This window comes from Ixodes scapularis, unplaced genomic scaffold, assembly GCF_016920785.2.
Source record: "Ixodes scapularis isolate PalLabHiFi unplaced genomic scaffold, ASM1692078v2 PGA_scaffold11__112_contigs__length_91849675, whole genome shotgun sequence".
NCBI lineage: Eukaryota > Metazoa > Arthropoda > Arachnida > Ixodida > Ixodidae > Ixodes > Ixodes scapularis.
This window is the reverse complement of record NW_024609837.1, coordinates 71,064,982-71,091,622: the sequence shown is the minus strand read 5'-3', so window position 1 is coordinate 71,091,622 and position 26,641 is coordinate 71,064,982. Positions and strand designations below refer to the sequence as shown.

At 46.0% G+C, this 26,641-nt stretch overlaps 1 protein-coding gene across 1 annotated transcript in view; it reads right to left on the bottom strand.

Annotated features, from left to right (window-relative positions):
- The window catches only part of LOC120839586, a 37,468-nt gene extending 12,989 nt beyond the window's left edge, over nucleotides 1-24,479 (bottom strand). Inside the window, 9 exon segments of the mRNA XM_042289108.1 lie at nucleotides 11,162-11,202; nucleotides 12,268-12,407; nucleotides 12,494-12,565; nucleotides 13,052-13,170; nucleotides 17,376-17,417; nucleotides 17,490-17,610; nucleotides 22,338-22,430; nucleotides 22,547-22,722; nucleotides 24,428-24,479. Of these exon segments, the coding sequence (XP_042145042.1) occupies nucleotides 11,162-11,202; nucleotides 12,268-12,407; nucleotides 12,494-12,565; nucleotides 13,052-13,170; nucleotides 17,376-17,417; nucleotides 17,490-17,610; nucleotides 22,338-22,430; nucleotides 22,547-22,722; nucleotides 24,428-24,479 (856 nt within the window).
- Nucleotides 24,480-26,641: the final 2,162 nt, after the last annotated feature.

Genomic DNA, 26,641 nt, shown 5'->3' with positions numbered 1-26,641 from the left:
AGCGCTGCCACTCTCCCGACGCCACGCATCCCAACGACGCCACTGAAAATGTGCCCAGCAACCTAAACGTTGTTATCGACTGCTACGACGCATCGACACTCGTGGACACCGGAGCAGACTGCTCAGTTTTGAGTGTGAGGCTCTATCGCTCCCTACAAAAAGGGACAACGCCGTGGGATGGACCGTAAGAACGAACCGCCCGAGTGCACCTGGTCACACCCGTCGGAAGGTGCACTGCTCAAGTCGAAATTCACGGCGAGACGTGCCCTGTGAAATTCGTCGTTCTACAAGACTGTGCCAGAGAGGTCATTCTTGGCATGAACTTTCTGTGTGAGTACGGCGCCGTCATCAACCTTGGTGAGAGCAGATTGACGCTGCGGACGCCTGTTCCGCCTTCAGGGAAGCCCCAAACAGGGTCAACCGCCGTCCGAGTTGATGCCGACCACGTGGACCTGCCGCCACTTTCAAGTGTTGCCGTTACTGTCGTGATTGATGCAGCTACCTGCGGCGAAGTTCTTCTGAAAGGAAACCTTCAATTTCTCATAGAAAGAGGAATAGGTGTCGCAAAAGGGTGGCGGAACCTCAGGACGGGCGCACCGTGGTACTCGTGACGAACTTCCGACAAGAAACGAAACACCCAACGAAAGGTCCAGCTGTGGGCCGCGTCGAGAAATTCCGGAACTCAGCCAAAATCGAGTCGATTACTGAAGAATCCTCGCCACCTCAGCAAGGAAGTACGCCACGAGTGCTGCTCGACATCGACGCTAAGCCAGCCGAGTGCAGCTGTAGCCTCCACCGTGGTAAGGAGAAACTAGCGCCACAAGGCGCTAGTGGCATAAAGAACATACGTATGGTCGGACATTAAAATCTGTCTAGAAAGACTGCCAGATGGCACCACTACGGTCGTTGGCGTGCGCCATGCGCCCTCCTCCTCCCCCCTCCCCCCGGTTTCTTTCTTTTTTTTTTTTCTGGTTTGTTTGCTAGACTGGTGCCGCGCGGCCGCTGTGAACGGCCAGCACGGCACCGGTCTAGCAGACGAGCCGCGCGCGATATACTTCACAACAACTGCGCTTCACGTGATAGTACCAGTGCCATCAAACAGAAACAGCACGTTCCTTGAAATCTATTTTTTTATTGAACCCCATTCAAATGAGTTGCGCTATTTCAAGCACGTATCGACAAACTCCGTTGGCAGTCCACCGCCCTCCAAGGGGAATCAAGAACTGTAGTAGGCAGTAAACACAGTAAAGTTGTCAAATATGTCAAACGAAATTAATTACCTTAATGTACAAACTAAGAGAAAAGCACTTATCATCGAATTATCTAAATGGCTATAAACAACTCACAAACTAAACTTCTGAATACCCAAACAAACAAATCAACACCAAAATAAAGGACAAGGCTTGCAGGTGAGCTGCATAAGAATAAACGATAAATAAACCATAAACAAACTCGCTAATAGGCAATGCAATTAAGAAAGAAAACAACTACTCTTTTGGAGTGACTACCTCTGTGACTGTAGATGCTGCTTTATCGTGGTACTCTATCCTAACCACCGTGATCCTAACATATAAACACGAAGCTGTCAAATTAACTGAAGATTGCTCTGACAGCAACTCACCCAGAGGACCAAGTCCTTGCAGCAACGGATTCCTAACAAGAACGGTGGGGCACGCGTTTTTCCACAAACGAACACTTGCAAACACGGTAGCGCCGAAGTGCTCGCTGCACAAACGACGCTGGCGCAGCTTGCTCGTCGGCAAGCCGGGCAGGCTTCCAAAGTCCTGACGATTTGCATACGCAATCCATTTTGATGCTCTGATGAAAAAATCAAGTTTCGAACGCTGACAAAAAAAAATGATATAGAAGTTTACTTGTCGTCTGTTGGAAAGCGGAAGAATGAGCACTCCGAGTTACTTCGCCGCGCTGTAGACTCCGTAATACGCCGTCATGAGGCACGCAAAACACTCGGCAGAATCTCTGTCAAATATAAAGACGTACATCTCTAATTATTATAAGCGCGCAGCAGCTTCGCACCGTACTGCTAGTACTGCCGTAAAATCCGCACTTTCGATTTTGGCACGCGCGGAACGGTTTGAAAGTGGTTTGAAAGCTTGGAGTGACGAGCGAGCGCAAACAAAACAGAAAGAGACATAACGGTCGTTTCCCTTCGCTCTTACTGATTGGTCGGAAGAGCCCAGAGTGCTTCACTTTCGGTAGCGAAGATCATATACACGTCGCCAGCGCTGAGAATCATAGCGGCGAATATGAGCCTAACAGTTTGGTCGGAGTCGGCTGGCTAGACCTACGAATCTGCTCTTTGGATGGACGTACGAAAGAGAAGCCAGCGACGCGGCGCCCCTATCAGCCCAACCGGGAACTTTGGAGCTGCATTCGGCTGGCTAAGCTTCCGGGACCAAAATGACGGCAGCTGAGTGACCTCCTCTCCGATTACAGGGACTGCTTCGCGACGTCGCCGAAGGTGCGACAAACCCCCGTTGCAAATCATCGCATCATTACCGAGGACGACGCGCTCCCTGTACATCGATCGCCATACCAAGTCTCAATGAAAGTAAGGAAGGTCATTCAGGATTAAGTTCAAGAGATCCTGAAGGACGACATAATCAAGCCTTCAAGCAGTCTGTGGCTCTCTCCAGTCGTACTGGTTAAGAAGGACGGAACGCTTAGGTTCTGCGGGGATTACCGGCAGCTAAACGCGGTAACGAAAAAAAGGCGTCTATCTTCTCCCCAGCATCGACGACACGTTAGACCGGCTGCGCCACTTTTATACTTTTCATAGATGGGCCTGAAGATCGGCTACTGGCAAACAGGACCGAGAGAAGACAAATTTCATCACGCCGGGTGGTCTGTAAGAGTTCACGATGGTGCCCTTCGGACTATGCGTGGTGCCAGCATCTTTCCAGCGGGTCATAGACACCGCACTGGCAGGACAGAAGTGGCAGAGCTGCCTCGTCTACCTCGACAACGTCGTAGAGTTTTTTGGCGACTTCGACGAGAATTTGCGACGACTCCGAGCTGTACTTCAAGCCATACGGACCGCCGGCCTTGCCCTCAAGCCGTCCAAGTGTTGGTTCACCTTTGACAAACTAAAGTTCCTAGGTCACGTGGTTAGTAAAGAAGGCGTTCACCCAGACGCACAGAAGACTCGCGCCGGAGCAGCGATTCCAGCGCGAACAGACAAGAAGACCGTGCACAGGTTCCTTCGGCTATGTGCCTAGTATCGGAACTTCGTTCGGAATTTCGCAAGGATTTCAGCACCACTCACAAACTTCACGCAGGACGACGAACAGTTCGAGTGGGCCGAGGAGCAGCAGTAGGCATTCGACAAGTTGAAGTGAGGAGTCCAGAATTTTCCAGCTCGTGGACATTACGATCAGGATGTGAAAACCGTGATTCACACGGACGCAAACAACTCAGGACTTGGCGCAGTTCTGATTGAAGTGCAATAAAGCTCCGCGCGAGTCATCGCCTACGTAAGTCGCAAACTCTCGAAGGTGAACAAAAAGTACTCCACGAAGGAAAAAATTGCCTTCCGGTCGTCTGGGCGATCATGAAGTTTCGTCCGTAATCGTAAGGGAGCCTGTTCCGCGTAGCCACGTACCACCACTCGCTCTGCTTGCTTGTGTCCGCAGGAACAGCGACGCCGACTGCCTGTCCAGAGCCGCCGTCGAAACACCTTGCGGCAGCAGCGACAACGGTGCCGACGAGTGCTCCCTAAGCGCAGTGAACGCCGCCGACATGGCACGACGTCAACGAGACGATCCATTTATAGAACACCTAGAAGGGCGCGGGAGTACCATGCTTGTGTTTTCTCCCGAGCCCTGCCGACTTTCGCCATTCGACAAGGTGTACTCTACAAAGAAACGTTCGGGGACAGCAACTCATCGTGGCTGCTGGTAAATCCGACCGACCTTCGAGAAGAGATTTTCAAGCAAGCCACGACGACCCGACGTCCAGACGCCTTGGTCACAGTCGGACACTGGCCAGTATTCGTGAAAGGTATTACTGGTCCAAACTCCCCAATATCGTCCACCTATACACACGATCACGCCACGAGTGCCAGCAACGCAAGAAACCTCTGACGAGGCAGGCCGGTTTCCTGCAGTCAACTGCATTCTTCCAGCAGATCGGAATGAAATTAATTGGCCCTTTTCCGCCGTCAAAGTCGGGAAACCGCTGGACAATTGTCGCCACAGACTATTTCACGTGGTACGTCGAAACGAAAGACCTTCCAGCAGGGACTGCTGTGGAAGTTGCCAAGTTTTTTTTTTTTTTTTCGAATCCATCGTCCTTTACCATGGCGCTCCCGACGTCCTGATCTTAGACCGTGGATCATCGTTCATGGCCCAGCTGACGTAAGAAGGGAAGGGCGCCACGAGAGCGCACGACACGAGAGCGCCGACAGGAGGGCGCGCGACAGGAGAGCGCAACGCGACACGAGAGCACACGACACCAGAGCGCCGCGACACGAGAGCCCGCGCCATTAGAGCGCGCGTCACGAGAGCGCATGTATCCATATATGGATACTGTCGCGCCTAACCGCACACGGAAGAAGCGTCCACTAAGATAGTTTATTATACAATGAAACAATCTTCCGCGTACTCCATACGTGAACAAGTCACGCAGGATGCCATGTCCCCAAGTGGTATCGTAAGCCCTTTCTAAATCAAAAATGACAGATACGCAATGCCGCCTATTCACAAACGCCTCACGTACAACAGTCTCCAGCCGAACTAAAGGGTCTATGGTTGAACCTCGACACCCACATTGATTTAGATTCGAAATATTGTGTTGCTGCAGGAAATAAACAAGACGGATATTAATCATCCTTTCAAACGTTTTCCCTAAGCAACTAGTCAGTGCAATCGGCCTGTAACATGTAGGAAGTGAAGGCTCTTTTCTAGACTTCAGCAGCGGAAATACTCCTGCCTGCTTCCAGTCAGCTGGGAAGCGTCCATCGTTTCATAGTTTATTAAAATATCTCAGGAGGGCTGTGAGTGGCTCTTCTGATAAATGCCGGATCATCTCGTAATGAATTTCATCAGGACCGGAGGATGAATGCTTCCGGATTGGGAGCGCCATTTGAAGCTCAACCATTGTAAACGGTTGATTTTATGGTGCAGTGGCTCATCCTGCCAAACTGCCTTCTGTTCTTTCTGCATCTGCTTTAAACTTCAGAAACGCTGGTGAGTAGTGAGAGGAGTTTGAAACTGCTGCAAAATGTGCGCCCAACACATTTGCCTGGTCATGTAGCGAGCTTACAGAGGGAAAAAGAGGGACTGTAAAGCAGCGGTATTTGTCTTCGACCTTGTGCAGTCGGTCCCACACTTCCTTTGCTGGGACGTAGCAGCTGGTAGAGGACAGGTAGCCTCTCCGAGAATTCCTCTTGGAGTGATTCCTGGTCGAGCGAGCTTGGTCTCTATTTCGCTGAAACTGTATCAAATTCATAAATTTTGGATATCTGCCAAATATAACCCAAGCCTTGTCCTGTTATTCTTAGTAGTGGAACTATCAAAATTCCGCCATGATTTACACTTTTTGGGGGTGTTAGAAAAGGTCCGAGGGATATAGCGAAAAGCGGCATTACTGATCAGTTGTGTAATGTAGGTGGTGACTTAATCGTATGTTAAGGACAAGAAGATGCAAAGCTTAAGCTCTGCATTTGGGTTGAATAGACCCCAGTCTGCCGTGTCAAGTTTTAACGAGGAATGTTGCATTTGGCTTGGAACAGAAACCAGGCTCTCCGGAATGACTGAGAAGTTAGTGAACGTCTAGACGACAAAGGTTGTAGCGGCCAGTGTCGACACGTTCTTGGGCTTAATCCGGAGTGTGACGAGCTGACAGACTTCTGCTCGTTGGGCAACCACCTAGGCGTCGCCGCTTCCGCCGACAGCCGGTTCGCGGGGTAACATTGCGTCCAGAATTGTCGTTACTTTGCGATCATGAACCAGTTGCAAGGGTGTCCTCCTGGTGGTCCCTTACACGGCCGTGTTTTAGGTAATGTGACGTACGGCAACACCTTGTCCCATGTGTTGTGCTCCACGCCGCCGTATATGGAGATGAGGTCGGCGATGGTCTCGTTGAGCCTCTCCGTCAGCCCGTTAGTCTGGGGTGGTACGCCGTGGTGCGGCGATGGCTGGTGTGGCTGAGATGAAGGATTTCTTGCGTCAGCTGGGAAAGAAACGATGATCCGCAATCTGCAATCAAAATTTCGGGAGCGCCGTGCCGGAGGACGATGGACTCGATGAAACTCTTGGCGGCTTCCAAAGCAGTCCCTGCAGGAAGAGCTTTCGTTTCGGCATACTGCGTGAGATAATATGTGGCGACGATTATCCAGCGGCTTCCCGACGTTGACCGCAGAAAAGGGCCAAGTAGATCCATTCAGATCTGCTGGAAAAAGTGCAGTTGACGGAGGAATTGGCTGCAGGACACCAACCGGCCTCGTCGGATATTTCTTACGACGTTGGCAATCGTGGAATGATCGTGTGTATAGGCGGACGGTTTTGGGGAGCTTAGGCCAGTAATGCTTTTCACGAATACGGGCCAGGGTTGAACTGTAACCAAGGTGTCCGAACGTCGGGCTCTTGAGGGAGGCTAGAAAAAAACTCCTCTCGAAGGTTGGTCGGCATTACTAGGAGCCATGGCGAGTTGTTCTCCCCGAAGTTCTCTTTGTAGAGTACCCCTTGTCGAATGGCGATGGGTGACAGGGCTTGTGAAGAAACACGTGGCATGGTACTTCCGTGCCCTTCCGCGTGCTTTATTAGTGTACGCAGCTAAAGATCGTCTCATTGACGCTGTGCCATATCGTCGGCGTTCACTGCGCCTGGGAAGCACTCATCGTCATCGCCGTCGCTGCTGCCGGAAGGTGTTTCGAATGGGCTCAGGACAGGCAGTCAGCGTCGCTGTGCTCGCGGCTTGACTTGTAGACCACAGTCATGTTGAACTCTTGTACTCGGAGTCTCCATCGAATGAGGCGTCCTGACGGATCCTTGAGGTGCGTCAGTGGTGGTCCGTGGCTACGCGGAACGGGCTCCCGTACAAGTACGGACGAAACTTCGTGATTGCCCACACCGCAGCAAGACATTTTTTCTTAGTCTTGGAGTAATTTCTCTTCGTCTTAAACAGTGTCCGACTTGCGTAGACGATGACTCGCTCGGTCCCTTCTTGCACTTGAACCAATACCGCGCCAAGTCCTGTGCTACTTGCGTCCGTTTGAATCTCGGTTTCGGCACCCTGATCGAAATGTCCAAGAACAGGAGAAATCTGGAGTCGCTGCTTCAATTCGTCGAATGCCTGCTGCTTGTCCTCAGCCCAATCGAACTTCTCAGCATCCTTCGGGGGGTTTGTTAGCGGTGCGGAAATTCTTGCGAAATCCCGAACGAAGCGCCGACAGTAGGCACGTAGTCCAAAGAACCTTCGTACTGCCTTCTTGTCTGTCGGCACTGGAAATGCTGCGACGGCGCGAGTCTTCTCAAGGACTAGGCGAACGCCTTCGTTACTAACCACGTGACCTAGGAACTTCAGTTCGTCATAGGCGAACCGACACTTTGACGGCTTGAGGGTGAGTCCGGCGGTTTGTGTGGCTTGGATGACTGCTCGGAGTCGTAGCAAGTGCTCGTAGAAGTCGGCGAAAAATACTATGACGTCGTCGAAGTAGACGGGACAGCTCTGGAACTTCAGTCTTGCCAGTACGGTATCCATGACACACTGAAAAGTTGATAACGCTGTGCATAGTCCGATTGGCATCATCTTGACCCTTTACAGTCAATCTCGCGTAACGAAAGCTGTTTTCTCGCAGTCACGTTCGTCGACTTCGATCTTTTAGTAGCAACTCTCCAGGTCCATCGATGAAAAGTATCGAGAGTGTCACAGCCAGTCTAAGGTGTCGTCGATTCAGGGGAGTGGATAGCTGCCAGTGGTCCACGCAAAACGTAAGCGTTCCGTCCTTCTTCTTAACCAGTACTGCTGGAAAGGCCCATGGACTGCTTTAAGGTTGAATTATGTCGTCGTTCAGCACATCTTGAACTTTCTCCGGGATCACCTCCCTTTCCTTTACGGAGTCTCTGAACGGCGATCGATGCACAGGCCACGCGTCGTCTTCGGTGATGATGTGGCGCTTCGCAATGGCGGTTTGGTGCACCTTCGACGGCGTCGCAAAGCAGTCGCGGTATTCGGTGAGGATTGTTAATCAGCTGCCATCGTTTCGGGCCCGGAAGCTTAGAATCATTGTCGAGCTCCGCTGACGACGCACTGTCTTGCTGAGGTGGTGAGGATTCTTTAGTAATCTTGGTGATTTCGGCGGAGTTCTGGAGTTCCTCGACGTAATCTAGGGCTGCAACTTTCGTGAGGTGTTGCGTTTCTTTTCGGAAGTTCGTGACGAGGAACGCAGTGCGGGCACGCTGAAATTCAGCTACTCATCTTGCGACGCTTATTCCTCTGCGCAGGAGCAATTGAAGGTTTTCTTCCAGAACAATTTCGCCTCAGGTAGCTGCATCGGTCACGACGGTTACGACAACACTTAATCGCGGCGGCAGGTTCACGTTGTCGCGAGCGACTCGGACGGCGGCTGACGCTGTTTGGGGCTTTTTCTGGAAGCGAAACAGATGCCCGGAGAGTAAATCTGTTCTATCCAAGGCCGATGATGGCGCCGTATTCCCACAAATGCCATGGCGAGAATGACGTCTCATGCACAGCCTTGTAGAACGACGAATTTCACAGGACGCGGTTCGCCATGAATTTATGCAAGCAGTGCACCTCCCGAAAGGCGTAATGAGGTGTCCTCCTGCGGTTCGTATGTGCGGCCCATCCCACGGCGCCGTTACTTTTTGAGGGCGGCTAGAGAGCCTCACACTCGAGACTGAGTAGTCTGCTCTATTGTCCTCGAGGGCCGATGCGTTGTGGTTGTCGATGGCAAGTTTAAGTTGTTGGGTACCATTGCATGGACGTTGTTGCGATGCGTGGTGTCGGGAGAATGGGAGCTCCCCGGCAGTCATGGAGGCTCTTTTTGCCGTCTGTCCACAATACTTCACCCCCGGGCGTGGCCGCGTTTAATTTTCCCGGCGAAAAATGGGCGACACGCTCTCACCACAGGGCCGGGGCATCGGCGAAGCTGGACCTCGTGGCGACGGCGATCGGGACCAGCGGCGAGGTGCAGGCGGGGGTGGCTGAAGTCGTCGAATATTTTCTTCAATCTCCCGTAGTCGCTCTACTCAGCGTGCGCGTGGGTCGCTCGGATGGAAGCCGCGCAGCCCTATTTGCCGGTAGGAGCAGCGGCGGTAGATATGCTCGGCTTCCCCGCGGTGGCAGCACAATGGACGTCGATCGGCTGTCTTCCACACGTCGGTTTGTCTTGGCGAAATTTGTTCTGGGCGGACGTATGTCCGATATTACTTGCGTCGGGAATACTGCGACGCTGGATGTTCACGTCGGGGAGGCACCATGTACGGACGGGGCGCTGGCGGTGCTTGTCGGACCATTGCGGCGTAGGTTAGCATCGATTCCTCGGGGGCTGGCAAGCGGATGAGAGATTCTGGCTGGATGGCTCTCTGGAATTCTTCGCGCACGAGCTCGGCGATGGAGAGTGAGGCAGGGCGTGCGGCAGCGGGCAGCAGCTTCTTCAGCTCCTCCTGGACGACTTCACAAATGACATCACGGATGCTGGGGAGGTTGGTACCAAGGTCGAATCCGAATATCGCGAGAGTAATTTCGTCAGGGTGTCGCTGGTAGTGTCTGGCGCGTGCTAGTAGGGCCCATTCTATATTTGTCACCTCCCTAACGAACTCGTTGACTGTTGTCGTTGGATCGCGTGTAGGACCGCCAAATATTTAACTCTTCACACGCCTCATCACGTGGCGTTGCTTCTTCACCTTTGTAGCCTCAGGGTCGGCGCGTGTGCTCAGACGAGAAACATCCTCGACGAAGCTGTTGTTTCTCTCATTTGGGCCTTGAGTTCTTGTTCGAAGGATGTCTTCGGCCCTCTCGCTTCGGTGTTGGCTGGTAAACGCCTTCAGTTCTTGCTTACACACCTCCCACGAAGTTAAGGAAGCCTCGTGGCTCTCCAGCCAGTACCTCGCAGTCCCTTCCAGCGAGAAGTAGATGTTCTACAAGCACTGCTCAGCTGTCCACCCGTTATGGCGGGCCACACGTTCATAGTGTTAGAGTGACTACTCGATGTCCTAGTGGATATCACCGGGGAAATGCGTAGGAGTCCTTCGTGCAACGGGCAGATATGTAAAGGCAGAAGCGGCCGGGGTCTGCGACTGGCTGGCCATCGTCGTCTTCTACGGCTTGGGCGTGTCCAGCAGCAAACCAAATTTAGGATCCTGTTCCTGGGTGCGGCGGCTAGTCCGAGTTTTAGGTTCATCGTAAAATGGTCTTCTCACCGGGCTTGAAATCGGACTTGCACTGCGGGCCCTTGAAGTGGTACGGTGCACGGACATGCGTTACCCCTTACCTCCACCAAAATGTCAGGAACAACGAGGTGATGAAACACAGAATAGCTGAGGAAACTGAAACGTTTAGCGGGGCGAACTTGTGCCCAAAACAAAAAGGAAACAGAAGATAAGAACAGAGCTTCGCGGGCGTCGAAGTCTACGTAACAGCAGGATCGAATGTTGGGGCGAGACTGACCCCGGAGCGCCACGAGGAGCACCTTTTTTTACCCGCGTGGATTTCTGGAACATTCGGCGTAGAACGATTTGCGCATAGTACATTTGCAAGTCGAACATGCAGACGACAAGATTCTCGAAATTACGAGAATGTCAAGTTGACAGATTAAATAAATGAGCAGTCCGGCTCACTAGAATCGAACCCGGAGCCACCGCTTGATAGGCCAGGCTCGGCAACGCGCGCCGCAGTATTAAGGCTGAACTCCATAGGACAAATATGCTGCAAATAACCGACGAACTTTGCCCGGCGGCTTTTGCTCTGCGCGTGGAATGAACACAGTGGCTGCTACGTTGCGCGCAAAGCGAGCTTGCCGTCGGGCGGCGTTCGCCAGTTATTCGTCACATAATTCGTTCCATGGAGTTCAGCCTTTAGACTATAAGGCGCTCGTTTGATGGTATTTATATGTTCGAAAGCTCTATTATCGCGGATTTGTTTATAGTTATAACTATGTGTAACAACTATTAATTTTCACCTTCCACTGGATAACCACTTGATGAGGCGAAGCAGTTCCTCCTGTAAATAAATTGCAGTTTCGAAATGGTCATAATTCGAATGATCAAAAGGAATCCGGGCATTGCGATCCTAGCAAAAATGCATCCTACAAAATATGCCGGGTAATACTCAGCGTGCGACGTCGTCAGCCAAGCGTACAGTCAGAAACACAATCAGATAATATTTCGTTCTCTCATCGGCTTAGCGACTCGCAACTTCATCACTAGGAGCCTGACGGCAGTAAATTGTCCTTAAAACCTTGACAGCGACTTTAACAGAAACCCCGAGTAACCGTCATGATTTATACTATAAAATGCTTCAGGCTAAATACAGTACAAGTTGCTTAACAAACACCTAGCAAATTCAACAAAAAAAATATATTGTATGTGACGCTAAAAGGTGTCCGATATTTTGTTCGTAGAAAAAAAAAGTCTTAATCTCAAAAATCTTTTATTATCATCGCTGCGGCTGAAGTGTATCCTGGTTTCTAGAAAGTAAGAAATTATCAGCAATCTTATCTCTAAAGTCCTATAATGCATAGTATCAAGTTTTTAATGAACGATCGTTTATTTAAAAATGAACGACCGTTGTTTAAAGAATTTCAGAACACAAGGCTTAAAATTTCCCTACCAAATTTAGTGAGGAACTGCCACGTTACTGACATCTTGTGACCTGGTTACCTGCTCAACGTTACGTGATATGCGACGCGTTGTATTAAGTTATCCGCTAAATTCGGCCAAGAAATTCACGTCACGGGATTCGAGGTAGCTTGATCTAATGTCACTGTGGCCTTACGTCATCCCAATATACTACCTGAGATAATGTGCTGTTAGATCCTTGCTGAATGTAGGTGGAAAAATGAAGTCACGTGATCTGACACAACACGTCATGTTCATATCAAATGTCACCACGGTATCAATTCGTGGTGTCAAATATTACCTTGACGCCACGGAAATTCTATTTTACCACTCATTTTTAGGGGGAAAACTGCACAGACTGACGGACGCAAGGGCGAACGTCTCTCATAAAGGATTTTATTAAAAAGCTTACTTCAATTTAAAAGGTACAAACAATATACTTACGAACCCTGTTAGAAGTAACACGATGGCAGCTCCCCTTGCTAAGGGGTCTCCTTCAGCGGCTCTTTCCTCTAATTTGTCCAGGGTCACGCTTGTATCTAAAGTATTTCCCATTGCCACTTTAACCCAATCGTCCTCGCTCTGGCTCTATAACATTGTTAAAAATAAAAAAGGGTATATGAATATTATACCGGCCACCGGAAAACATCTGAGAAATAAACCTAAATTCTTACCACCAAAATTTTTACTTCTCTTAGCATAAGTTTCACATTCACTTCTGGAATTTGCTCAAACCTCAAGTTCACCTGCACAAAGATTTGTTTAAAACGTGGGTTTGATCACAATTATTTTATAACGCCAACCCTTTCATGATTAAACTCAAAAACGGCTATTTGCACTGAGCACTAATGAATCTGCCTCAAAACAGTTTTTTTTTTTTTCAGAAGAAACAATGTTTTAGGAAGATTCGCAATAAGTTGAGGAATGCGAAAAACAGCAATGACCAAACATTTCAATACCATCCTTCGTTCGCGTTGAAAGATTTGTTCATTTGCACAACAAAGCTTTTGCGCAATGGTTCGTCTGCGGTACTAAACACCCTGGTACACACTATGTTTTCTACTGGTAGACAAGTTAATAGTATACAAAAGCTCTGTTAATGCTTGTCAGTACAGTTATTTGAGATCGGATAAATGCCGCTATGCATTCATTACAGTTTTGCTTATTGGGTTTTATTTTTTGCAACGTTTGGGTGTCATGTTAATTTCAAAATATTCGAGTATAATACACACCGCATTCATCATTATTGCGACATATTCTAGGGATTCCATGTCGCTCGCACAGGATGCACGGTGAACAGTGTCCACAATTATTGACACTGGTAGAGTAATTTCGTTGGCGTGGGGCAAGGCTGTTGAGGAACAAAAGGGAAACCGATTAGTATATCTTATATTGCAAATCGTTTGAAAGAAAATCGTGTTTTAGGGGGCGAACACCATAATGAGTGACAAAGTGAGGACTCTAAAATAAAGGCGATGTGTAATGATATTAGGTTGGAATGTTTTCTACTTTACGTCTGCCTTTCTTTCTCCACCGGCTTATCTTTCCTCCAGACTCGATCATTGCAATAAAATAGCCCGGTCAAGGTGCTTTTCCACAGCACATCTCCACGCCCCTCTTCCTGATGCAATTGTGGACTGGAATGACCTTCCCGAGGACATCGTCACCATTCAGGATCCCATCAAATTCCGAGAAGCACTATCAACCATTGCAATAAACACCCACTCCCCTTTCTAACGCCTTATGGCCCTGAGGGTATTGTAAATAAATAAATATATAAATAGACCGAACCATACTTGATCATTATTTGCTGCTGCGTAATTTCAAGGATTCAAGACGCCTGTTCATTTCAGTTTATATTTAGCAAAACCTGTGAAGTCACGATGATTACTTCTTAGAGCCGAAAGTCGTATGCGTCTTAATGGTTGGATAGAAGCACTTCGCGAGCACTCGCCTCGGGTTTGCGAAAATCAACGCCTCGGCGATCTTCCGGGTAGCTGCTCCGTTGGCGTGAACAGCCAAACCCTAACATCAGAATTGTACAAGTTATAAAAACGTAGGGAATTACATCTACAGTTTTCCAAGACTATATTCTAACTAAAAGTGTCACTATTACTTTTTCATAAAGGTAAGTGACCGCTACTTCAAAAAGTAATTCGTTACTTTCGCTGCGTTATGTTAAATTTACGTCCTAGGGTAAACTAAAGGAGAATGCCAATATGCAGTCCAAAACGCCCGTTCTAGGGTCGGCCGTACGCATCACAACTCCGTGTTTTTTTTTGTGTGTGTGTTTTTTTTCTTTAGCTAGATGCTATGTTAGTCAACCGCAACGCAACTTCCCTCCATTGCGAGAGCTAATGAGCGTCAAGTAGGGAATCCACTACTCGAAATTATTACTAACAAATTGAAGAAGGTGACTTTGGGTATTTGTTTTTATTATTAATTGTTTTCAGGACACCTAAAACCCAAAAAGATCCTCGTCAGAATACACAATCTACCGACAACGTGCGCCAATAACGTAGGAAAACGTCATCAATTTGATCTAGGTCACACAAAGCTGACGAACGAAAGGGGTGTCAGGAAAGTGGGCAGCCTGGAACTTTCAGATCAATGGGAGAAAAACAGAAAAAAATCAAATAAACATTGGTAATTCAAATAGATGAGATGTGTTCTAATATAATTTGAGTAACATGCTGTTGCTGTCACATCGTTTTCAGTAAATTTCAGTGTTGAACTCAATTTCAGCCAGACCGTCCGCTCCTGTTGCAACGTTACACTAACTGTCATAGAAACTGAAACCTAAGATGACATCGTTAATTGCCTCGAGCTTTTTGACCGCACGCAATAGTTTGGTGTCCTCCACTTTGTGTCTTCGAAAGTAAAGAAAGAGTGAAGTCACAAAAATAACAGGCGCGCACAGAACCGCTGTGCCAACTCGCGTGCATTTGTACAGTTATTTTCTTAGGTACTTATTTGAACTATGAGAGCATTGCCTCATGTCTTTTGCACCCAGAGTTCAATTCTTTATATCCGTGTTCTTCCCACTTCGTTGAGGGCGAGCAAGCTGCAATTTGCGACAGCCAAGCCATCAAAAAGTATTAAATTATTCCTAAAAATAGGTTAAATTGATTTTCACGGGACGGAACACACATATACAAAAAAGTGCTTGCATCTTGCGTACAACATCAAGGTAGATTATTCACAGAAAAAGCTTACGGGTGGTACAAATTAGACATGAAAAGTAAAACATCATTAACAAACGCTTATTTCAAATACGCATGGATCACAATTTAGGCATAACTAAGGCACCCTAAATTAGAATTGGTAATGTAACAGCAATTAGTAAACCGAAGTGCCGGTGGTGGTGTTAGTAACACTGTGATAGAGCTGGATCCATTCTGTGATGGCTAATGGAAAGAAAGAGTGCAGAAAACAGACATTTTTGAAGGAATATTCGAAAAATATTTTGCTATGTTTACGTCTAGTCAGCCTAGTTTCAGAAAGTTATATTTAACTAGACCTATCAATATTGAAATAATCTTCAAGTGGGAGGTAGGGGAACTTAAGCCTAAATCGTTTAGGTGTGTTAGCTAGAATTAAGAATCCAGCTTGTTTTTTTTTCGAAGCTTGGTAGGAGATTGCGTGCGCCTGTATCTCCTCTAGATAAATTGTATCGTTTCACGCTGTATACTTTCAAGCTAAGTAACGAAGGTTTTTGTGTGAGAAAACCAGACTATATAAGCGTATACTAGTGTAAGCCTAACCAAACTTGTGTAAGACAGAGGTTTTGTTGCTGTGGTTGCTAGCTTAGGTGTTCTCTCCAAGCATATACATACTTTGTTCTTTAAGCTTCTGTAGTTACATAGTTAACATGAGAATCCTCATGATGGCAAACTCCCAAAGTCCATATAAATAATGAGTAGAAGTGTTGTGCAACGTTTAGAAAGTCTTTGAGCATCTGAAGACTGTCAGGCCCTGCGTTTGCAAGTACAGGTGACGATATGAACCCAAAAAAACTAATCTTAAACAAAAAAAAAACATTTCTAGAAGTTTCGCTTGGTGTTTTGAATTGTCGCTTTTTTCCTTTGTGAATAAAAACAAAAACGTAACAGATCGCACTTTTCTTACTTAAAAGTAAGGAAATACTTAATAATTCCTTTGAAAACAAGTAATGATTTCCTTACAAAATTACGGATTAACAGAAAGGATTACATATCATTTTGTTACCTGTAACGAATAGACCGATCTTACCGCCAGTTTCATTTCGCCAACACTGCCGCCATGCAGGGTGGCATCATAGCCTCCTCTATTCTGACAGAGCGTGGCAGATCACCACGAGAAGCGGCCGCCGAAATCGAGAAGGTAGAGCGGCAGACAACGGATGAGAGGAGAGTCACGTGACGGGCGCCCCAGCTGCGGCGAGACGCCGAAACACTCTTCTTCCGAGCGATGGAATGTACGCTCGTGCTCCTCGCGCTCTTCGCGCCACCGCTTCTTTTGTCTTCGGGTTTGAAAACCATGTTTTGGGTCCTCGCCGCTGCAAAAGCTGTGCGCTAATACACAGGTTTCCCCAGAACTGCTCTGTGCTATAGATCCTCGCGCTCCAAATCTGCGTCCGCGCACTCTATTGGCTCCGTCGTAGAACTGCCAGGCTTGGTGAGTATAGAGGAGGCTATGGTGAGATCTGTAGTGTAGCCTCCTCTACACTCACAAAGCCTGGCAGTTGGACGACGGAGCCATAGAGTGCCCGGCCGCAGATTTGGAGCGCAGAATCTGGTAACACAGAGCATTTCTCGAGGAAACTGGTCGTCAGCGCACAGCTTTTGTTGTGGGGGGGCGCCCGTCACGTGGCTCTCCTCTCATCCGTTGTCTGCCGCTCTGCCTTTTCAATTTCAGCGGCCGCTTCTCGTGGCGATCTGCCACGCCGTGTCAGTAGATAGGAGGTTATGTTCGTAGCACGGTGGTCTGTAGTCATTCTGCACGCGCGACAACCACGCTGACGGTTTCCCGCGGCAGAGCGCGAGGCGGCACGAGCCGTCTCGTGCACTGGCGCTTGCCTCCAATGAACTGCATGCAGTTGCGGTCGTGTAACGGAACATTGAAACCCTTAGTTAGATTAGCCTATTATGTACAAGTCTTCATAACATAGTCTGGAGCTTGGCACGTGCGCCGAGCTTTGTAAGTCCCAGCACGTGGCCGCTTCCTCTTTCAGAAAGCAAAAAATAAAAGCTGCTTAGTTTTGTTTTTACGTGATTGATGTTTTGCGGAGATAACAAGCTACGCGTGCTTCGTACGTTATGAACATCGAGATTTATTTCTTACGAACATTTACGGAAAAGTACAAACAAACCTTACACAGTCCCTCTAAGGTTGAAATAAGCTTATAAAGGCATTGTGCATCGCTGAATATCCTTCGTAAATTACAGTGAACGCGTGAGCGAGTTTTTGGCGAAATATTAGACACATTAGATTTTTTGTTTTTCATGTTTAGTCTTCTTAATTAACGAATTTTCAGAAGCTTCTTCATATTTTAAAAATATTGTTAATTCTACTTACTCCTTTCTTCCAAGATTGCTTGTTTTTGGGCTGCTATTTTTCCTGCGTGAACAAAGGGCCGCTCATTATGGTGCATAATTTTAACTAAAGAGTTTAGATTACAATTACATTTACTCGAAGCATGTCGATGAACCGCCCTTGGTATTTCCCGAATGCGGTGAGCCACACGGCCGCTTCCACTTTGTTTCAGCATCTTCTCAGGCTGAATACAGTGAGATGTATTCAAAATTCCCTTCTAAAACGGAAAACAAAACAAATATTATTCAGTGGGCGCGTCTGCTGAGTTAGCACACAAAAATATAAAACGGCAAAAACAAATTCAATTTTTTTTTTTTTTTTGCGGCATGGTTTTGGAGCGGGTACAAAATATTTGTCTGAGGCTAAGGCGCAGCATACTTTAAAGGGCCAAATACAGATTTACTCCAACTTTTGAACGCTAAATAGCGTCTAGATGTAACCGTAGAAACGTATACGCGTTCGATAAAAACAAATATGTTGCACTAGTTTTGAGAGTTCTGGTTGTCAACGGTCAAACGCCTCTAGTCGAGCTTGCCAAAGATTCGACACGAAGCTGCCTTCAGCCCCAAGGAAGCCGCAAGAATAGAAAAAAGGTGTTTACATGGGTGACCCGCCATCGTGCAGTCAAAAATCGCAAACGATAAAATGTTTGCGGTCGCAAATTAATTCTTCACGGATTTTGTTTTTTCAGCGTCTATGTAAGCTGTGCACTTGAGACGACCCACGAAAATCGGTTCATGAAATTGCCGCTCTGCGATTTACTACAGAATTGCAAGCAGGTGGTGAAAGTTTACAGTAAAAAAATATAAAAGGGAATGAGCTTTACCTCGTTCAACAGAAGAAAAATATCGTAAGTCAAATTTGCAGCGCAATCGTGTTGCATGTGTTGCAATCGTGTTGCATACATGCAACATGATATATATATATATATATATATATATATATATATATATACTAGATACGTGAAACGTTTCATGGCCACACATGAATAGCCGATACTCTCACGGAGCTATTCATCAGATAGCTTAACGCGTGCTATGTGAACACTTCATAGTTGTCCTCCTAGTTTCACGCATGCGTTACAGCATTTGCTCTCCGAATTTGTCTGTTGAGAGCAGCTCCACCTCGTGGATGTACCACCAATATGCAATCGGTATCACGCTATGTAAATTCCCGCTAAATTTGATGGAGAGGCTCAATTGGTGTATAGGCCACGTGACAGCAGGTCGCGTGACATCACTTTTACTCTAAATTTAACCTGAACTCTGAAATGGCGTTGATGTTACGTGAAGTCAATTTTTCCGCAAAATCTAGCGGGGAATCTTAATTTGTGTATAAGTCACGTCACACGGAGTAAAGTCACCTCATTTCCGCAAAATTTAGCGGAGAAACTAAGTTGGTGTTGAGGTAACGTGATGTCAATCTTCCGGCTAATCTAGCGGGGAAACTGAATTTGTGTATAGGTAACGTGACTATGACAAGACTTCATGTGACGTGACCTATAAACAAATTCACTTTTCTAGCTAAATTTAGCAGAAAAATTGACGCCACGAAAAATGAAGTCATGTGACGTCTCAGGCCCCACTTCACAAAATCCGGCTTCACGAAACCATGCTTCACTTAATCCGGCTTCTCTGAATCTGGCTTCACTTAATCCGGTTCCAAAAATCCCGGAGCAACTAGCCAAAAAAAACGTTTCACGTTAAAAGGATCAGAACCCTGTTCTGGCTAATCTACGCCGCCACTTCCCGGATGCTACACGCGCAGTGAGAAGTGGATACCGACAGATGGCGCATGCCGCTTCTTGAGAGCAGAGCCGTATATTGGGAGAGTTTGACTAGTGGGTGTAGCGACGAAGGCGCCGGAGAGGAGAAAAGTAAATAAAAGGGAGCAGGGCGCCGAAGGAGCGAGAGAGAAAGAAGAGAGCAGAGAGGAGACGACCGCCATTTTTTAGCAACGCTGTCGGAGACTGGTCGGAGAAGAGCACTGCTGAGGCTACGCGTCGTCTGCTACGGGCCGACTTCTTTTTCTCCTGAATAAAAGTTTGTGGCAATACGCCGAAAAATCCTCATTTATTAGCTTTTTAACCCACCGAGAAATAACAGAATGTCATCTTCTTGCCAGAGCCAGCGATATAAAAGGCAATAATCGAGATTTAGATGCCGATCTCACGCATTCCGCCGGGAGAATGATCGAAGATGGCGGCCGTCCCCACTCAGGTGGGAGCAGCCGGGAGTTCGCGCGCATGCGCTCATGCCTCTCGCTCTACGCCGCGTGCTGATTGGCTCACTTGGGAGGAGAGCGTTATGGCGGCGAGATCATAGACTGACCAAACTCTCCTCATATACGGCTCTGCTTGAGAGCGCCAGCCGTTTCGGGTTGTGACAGCAGACGATCCCGCTAACAGAACCCGAATCGGCCGATGCTCCCTCGACGCGGCGTACGCCACCTGTTGGAAGCACCTCTCACCTAGCGTGTATCGTCTGCCAGGTAGTGGCGTAACTTGCCCAGAAGAGGTCTCTGTTTCTAATGCGTTAGCATTAGTGCTCTGGTACATGTGCTGACCTTGGACTGGTTTATACTATTTTGTCTAACCAATGTTCTCAACGCCACCACGGGATGGCGCAACAGCCGCACTGGCTATGAAAAGTGCCTATTGAACACCTTCTGAAAGCGCCGACAGATAGCGGGCATAGTACGGGTGCGGGAGAGCTATGTATTGAAGAGTCTGGATATAAATTGCCATTGCTGACCTCTCGCCGTACCTTCGCTGCTCCCAGACTCCTCCCATAAAACTGACGTCACACCTATCAACCACCTTGCAACGGAAAACGGGGGGAACGGCGCAGGCCTGTCCACCATTACCGATCCCAGGTTAAGACGCGTGCATACAGGGCCGCGTGGTATCCGGCGTACAGACCCTCATTTTTAGGTTTTCTGGTGAGAAAATGGTCGGTTGTTGTGCGGTTGGATATTCCACTTACAGCTGTCATGGTTGTCGTTTTATATTTTATAATTTTAAAAGAAAAGAAAACACTGTCGCAAAATATGGTTCAATAAAATCAAGCGCAATAATTGTGGACGCCCACGGAAGTTTCCGTTCTTTTTTTTTTTAAATAAGAACGCTTGTTTCAACCTAAAACGTTTTATAAAAATGGAGTTTTCTTCCCCGTAGCGACAAAAACTAGCGAACTAGTTGTTAGAGAAAGCTCGCATATAATGCGTTATGTGAACTATTGCAGCACGGGACGGGCACGTTCCATCTGTGACGCGTTTTTTTTCTTTCTACTTCTTCAAGCCTCGAAGAGAATTAATATGTTTTAAAAATAAAACATATTTATTCATAATAATTATTGCAACAAAATTAGCTTTTTGTGCAAAAATCACATTTCCTAGATGGCATAATCTAGGAAATGTGATTTTTGCACAAAAAGCTAATTTTGTTGCATTTCTATCTTCTATTTATTTTTATTTAATGACATGACCATGATGCTATGATCTCAAAACCGTTATGAAAGGTCATTTTATTAAATTACGCTGAAGCAATCTATGAAAACGAGCAATCTTAACGTTCGCAAAGAGCCGCCTGACGCTGAGTCGCTCGATCTTTATTTCGTAACCTTTCGTTATAAAATAGGCGGCTCTCGCATTACGAAAAAGGTTAGTGCCGGCGCCCTTCCTAATGCCAGCAAACTTGCACAACCTTCATATATTTTATTTATTTTTATGGAACCTTTTGGGCTTCCCAGATGTTCGGAGAACTAGATCGCTGTTTCATTGCAGACACAGTTCGAAGGAGTCACGCGATAAGCATGCACGGCGTGGAAATCTCGAATCAGAGATAGCGACCGTTTCGATCAAATTATGTCGTTTGGCACGCTGACGCATAGTCAAGAGATTATGCAATTAGGAAGAAACAAAACTCTGGGAAACTCTCGAAAAAAGTACTTTAGCTCGCATTAAATCTAAGAGATAATTTGCTTCGAAAACATGGGCAACAATGCCATCTTCGTATACGCTAGCACTTTACGGAAAGTCCCTCAGTTGCTAATTAGAAGTTCTTATCTTTGCACACCGCTAAAGTACCAAGAGGCGTCAACTAGAATGTAAGATTGCGAAATTCACACGAGCGTATTTTGCGCTACTTGCCGAACGTCAGCGAAGCGCATGAACGGACTGTTCACGCGGCGCGTCTAGAGGGAGAACAGACCGGAAACTAACTTACATGGCTCTTGAATAAACACAACACGTCCTAAATACTGCTAGCGGATCACTTAAAACACAGTAAAACATTCATACGTAGGAGGAAACCGAAACAAAAACTTTCGGGCTCGGGTCCCCGGCGTCTGAAACGCCAAGATGGCGAAATGGGAGTGGCCACGGCGTTCGCTTGGCGTGTCAGTGACGTGGTTGATGAGCTGTCAACGAGGCAACGCCAGCTGATCAAACTCTCCTTTATATATGGCTCTGGGGTGCGCTAGAGTTCCTGTATACCTCTTTCCAAAAAAACGCTCCTAGGCCGCCGCCATGTTGCTGATGCTGATGCGGCTGGTGCGAATCTTTCACCCGCTATCAACTAGAAGTTTTCTGCCACACACTTGGAATCAGCAAATCCGTTGAGCACAAGAGGAATTTCGGGAATGTTCACCCCGCAACAAAATGCTGATCAGAGGCTGGATTCAGCATGGTTTGTTACATATAACCGCTGCGCGAAATGCTAACGGATTTCTTCGATGGCCACAGTAGCCGCAGAAGAGATTTTGTTTTCTTCTTTCGGACAAGTTAAATTTATTCCTTGATTCTTTAACTGTAAACTTCCAGCACTTGCTCGCACCTGTGTAGTAAATTGCAACGCGATACGCTGAAAACCAATTTTCGCGTGCCATCTAAGATGCCTTAAAAGCGTTGGTTTACGTACTGTACGTTGGAGTTCGGCGCGCTTACCACAACAACACCGTGCGTTGTTTCATGAATAAGAAGAGTAGCCTTGTGCTGACGGTTTTGGTACAGTCTGTCCCGGATGAATCCACTGTCAACCTGAAGATGCAATTTTTTTACCGTCTTGAATACGCAATTTTGTTCTGCACCACTGCGCACTCCATGTTTTGGTGCAGAAAGAACGAAATGACAGACAAGACACTTAGATTGCTTACAGCCTTTCTTATTCTTTGGGTACCGTCCATCACGTCCACTATAACTTCGTCTCCGAAAATTGAGCTCTTTTCCAAAGGTAAGGTATGTGTCGAAGAAATTTGTATCAATTTTTTTTGGATTCCGAGCCCCCTGGCTTCTAAGAGCTGAGGGTACACAATTTGTCCTCTGGTCCATACTGCAGGTACAAAACCAAGGAAATACAAAACAGTTACACATTGATTGTAGTTGGACACCTATGAGAAATAGCGCGTTGATTAAATTCAAATTTCGTCTTCATATATTTAACTATTTTTAACATTTTCACCTGTTGAACTAATAGAAGAAACATTTTCACATGTTTGTTTTCACATGTTAAACTAATAGAAAGCAAAATAATTAACAAATAGATGCGATGTGCCACTTTCAGAGATTGAGGTTTCTATAATTATTATCAAGATAGTTGAGAAATAAAACAAAGTACACAAATACCACCGTCTTATAACGAGCATAGCCTACAGCTGTCATTTACTTCCACAACAGTCTTCTTTGTAAGTAAGTAAAGAAATAAATAAGTAAACAACAACTGTATTTATGCTGTGTTGGTTATGAGTTGGTAGTGCGTATGTCCTTATTGTTACCTTTGTCTCAAGGTTTTGAATTATAGTTGTGCATCAACTCACCTGCGCCTTGACCCCTACTTTGGTAAGTTTTTGTTTGCTCACGTCCATCATGTTAGGTTTTCAGGCATTTTAAGCGTAAAGATTCCATTATCCGGCATCCCAAACACAATGCAGTTGTCGTTAAAAGTTCCCGCACGTCTCGACGCAAAACAAACAGCGTTTTGACTGCCGAGCTCGACAGTCAAAACGTCGCCGAGCGCGTTGACATTCTGATCCTTCTGGTATCTTGATTTTGTTTTTGTAGATGTTTACTGTTAAGAGAACTTTCCAACGTCGCTGGAGAATAGACGAGTGACGAAAGGTCAGACAAAACGATTTTGTACGTAAAAAGAAAACAACTTAACTCAACATTTTAAATTTTCGGAAACTTTTAATTAGTTGCAGTAAGTACTAATTGTATTGCAGCGAACGTCAATGCACAAAAAAATAATTGAAGCGTTAAAAAGTGTCAATAGAAGGTAATGGATTACAAATAATCAGTTATTTGTAACTCGTTAAGTACAATCATGGTATATGGTATACTGCAGAAGGCCGTGTAGGTGCTGGCTATACAAATCAGGGTCCTTTAGGCTGGTGTGAATACCTTTACAATTACCACCCTGCTTCGAAGCCTAACGAGTTCAATTGAGTGTTTGAAGAACACGTTTTTGATTTCCTTAAGTACTGGTTTTATTGGTAATTTATATATCCTAATTTTATACAGACGTTCAAAGGCACCTGGTGCCCGGTAGGAAGGTATATAGCAAACAATTTAACCAGCATGTAAAATGTTTAATATATAAACATGTTTTCTGAAACGAGATCTAACATAAAGATGGTATATATAGGCTGACTCGCACTAAACAATGATTGGTATCAAACGATGTGTTTACAAAAGCACGTTCTTCATCTAGCAATCGTAGGTAAATGATAACAGCGACGTCGACCAATATTCAAGAGGGTGATCATAAGCGGTAGGAATCTGGCAGGTAACGCTGTCATACCGTCATTTTCTAACACAAGGTGCTTTTTATAACGAGAATAATAAAAGCACGTTACGTGGTAACGTGTTAAAAGCAAAATATCGCAGCAGTTGCCTGGTTACCAAAAAAGTACAAAATGTTATGTAACAAATTCTCTTGAAATTCGTTGGTTAGAAGTCTGAGGCTTACGTGAAATCAATCAGGCGTTTGTAAGACTTCCCGAATGATAAAAGGCCGTGGAATCTTTTCGTGAACTTACCGCACTGTGTCCATTCCACCACCAAACAGATAAGAAGAGCCAGGCTTCTCATAGATCTTGTGGATATCGCTCCGAAAGAAAGAGCTAAAATATGAAGGACACAACAGATCGCGCAGTAAAAGGCCAATGAGTGGTTGCCGTGAAGTGCGATTGGTTAGGTCACATAACATGGGTTTTCCTACACAATAGTGCTTATTGCAACATGGGCTTCCAAACTCACTGCAGCTTGTGGGCCACCTGGTTATCCAAAGCGTTCGACAATGCAGGTCGAACGCATGTTAAATCGCCTGTGTTCACTTCCACCGCGAGGGGGCGAAATGCAATCGACTAGCAAGCGGCCTTCCACCGCTGATAAAAGGCCGGCGCAGCGAGTCCGCAAGGGTTTTTTGGGGATCGCGTCGCGTGACGTTAAATGTCAATACACGACTACGTGTTGTTAAATTACTTTATTGTGCCCTTCTCCGAGGCGGGTAGTAGCAAGGGATATCATACAAGCTATAATGCGCCTCTGGAGCCCAGCAGCACGCTCGGGGAGGCACGTTATGATCTAAATAGTTGTTTCAAAACCTCTTTTTCTTCTAAGAAACATAGTAGAACCTAACCGTTGCGCAGAAAAAAACGCTCTTCGAAACCGTATCTCTAAACCTATGAAGATAACCGGTACCCGATATTTTATATTGGTTTGGCAAAAATATTACCAAAAAGAAATTGTAATCTCGAGGTGGGATTTTAAACGGCCATGGACGCCATTTGCACATGGCATCGGCGAGTGAAACTTCCGGTTGTAAATTCAAGAAAATGTAGATTTTAACGGCCAGCTAAATTGAACATTCACATTTGGTCCACTTGCAATAGACACAGTAGGTCTTAGTTTGCTAATTGTGTTCCATACCTGTTTAGTTTGCATTATTTTTCAGGGTATGAATTGCAAGTTATAACACAGAGATAATCGAGGTCAGCTTACATTCTTGGGGTTCTTGCGAACATTAAAATCTGGCATTAGATGACGAAAATTTACACCTTGCAATAAGATTAAAAAACACAAAAGTTATCGGTGCAATGTTATTGAAATTTGAGGGCGCTCTTGACAATAAACTATAAGCACGTTTTGTCATTGTTGAAAACCGTTAGCCGCATACCGCCCAGAAAGTTGTCCACTCGCCAGGATATGCTGGTTCCCATCTTTCCACTTTCCTCCTCCCCTCCACCGTTCGCACTGCTGAAGTGGAAAGAGTGGAGGAAGTTGTGAGAGACGCTGGTACTGCTTTCGTTACCAGCAACAAATTATGGCGCAAGTATTGCGTACTTTCGCTGGTAACAGTGGCGAAGAACGTTTCGCGTGTTCCGCTTTCCTTATACTGCAACGTACTATAATTGGCGTGACGAGGATAACTTAACGAAATAAGATTACCGACACGCCACTAACAGCAGAAGCAACCGGTGTTGGCGGCAACATGTTACAAGTACCGGCGTTACTACTTTTTCCCACAACGAAGTAACGTACTCGGTACTTATGTTACTTATTTCGAGTAATTGGGAACGTAGATATGATACGCGTTACATCTTGTTCGCAAGACTTCAAAAGTTACACTTTATTTTTTTTCGTGCGCCAAGTCATTTGGTTTTTGTATTCATCTTACATACCATCAAATTTTTTCCACTCTTAGTGGAACCAAGATGAACAAAATCTGTCTGAAACCTTACAAATGCTAAGCTTATGAACATTAAGATTTCGAATGCAGATATATATATATATATATATATATATATATATATATATATATATATATATATATATATATATATATATATATATTTGTTTTTATATTGCACTTACGCATATTTGTGTCGTAAAAACAGTAGAATAGTTAATTTATAAAAAAAAGTAAAGCAAACGTAATGTGTTCTGCATTTTATCGTTACTGGCAACGGTAACGCGTTTCTTTTATTTTGAATAACGTAGGTCTATAACCCGTTCCATTTATTTGCCACTAACGAGTAAGATATTTCGGTCATGTTTTTTCGGTACCGCTTACAGCACAGCACGTATTGCGCTTGGTCCACTTGTTTGTTTCTTCTACATGTACGTTGTTTCTTTACACTGCTATCATTTCCAGTTAAGCTACTGAGTAGTTAAAACGAATAAACTCTAACCAAAGTCCAGAAAAAGTACATGCCTAACGTTTCGAAACGCATTCCCTTTTTTTATCAGGG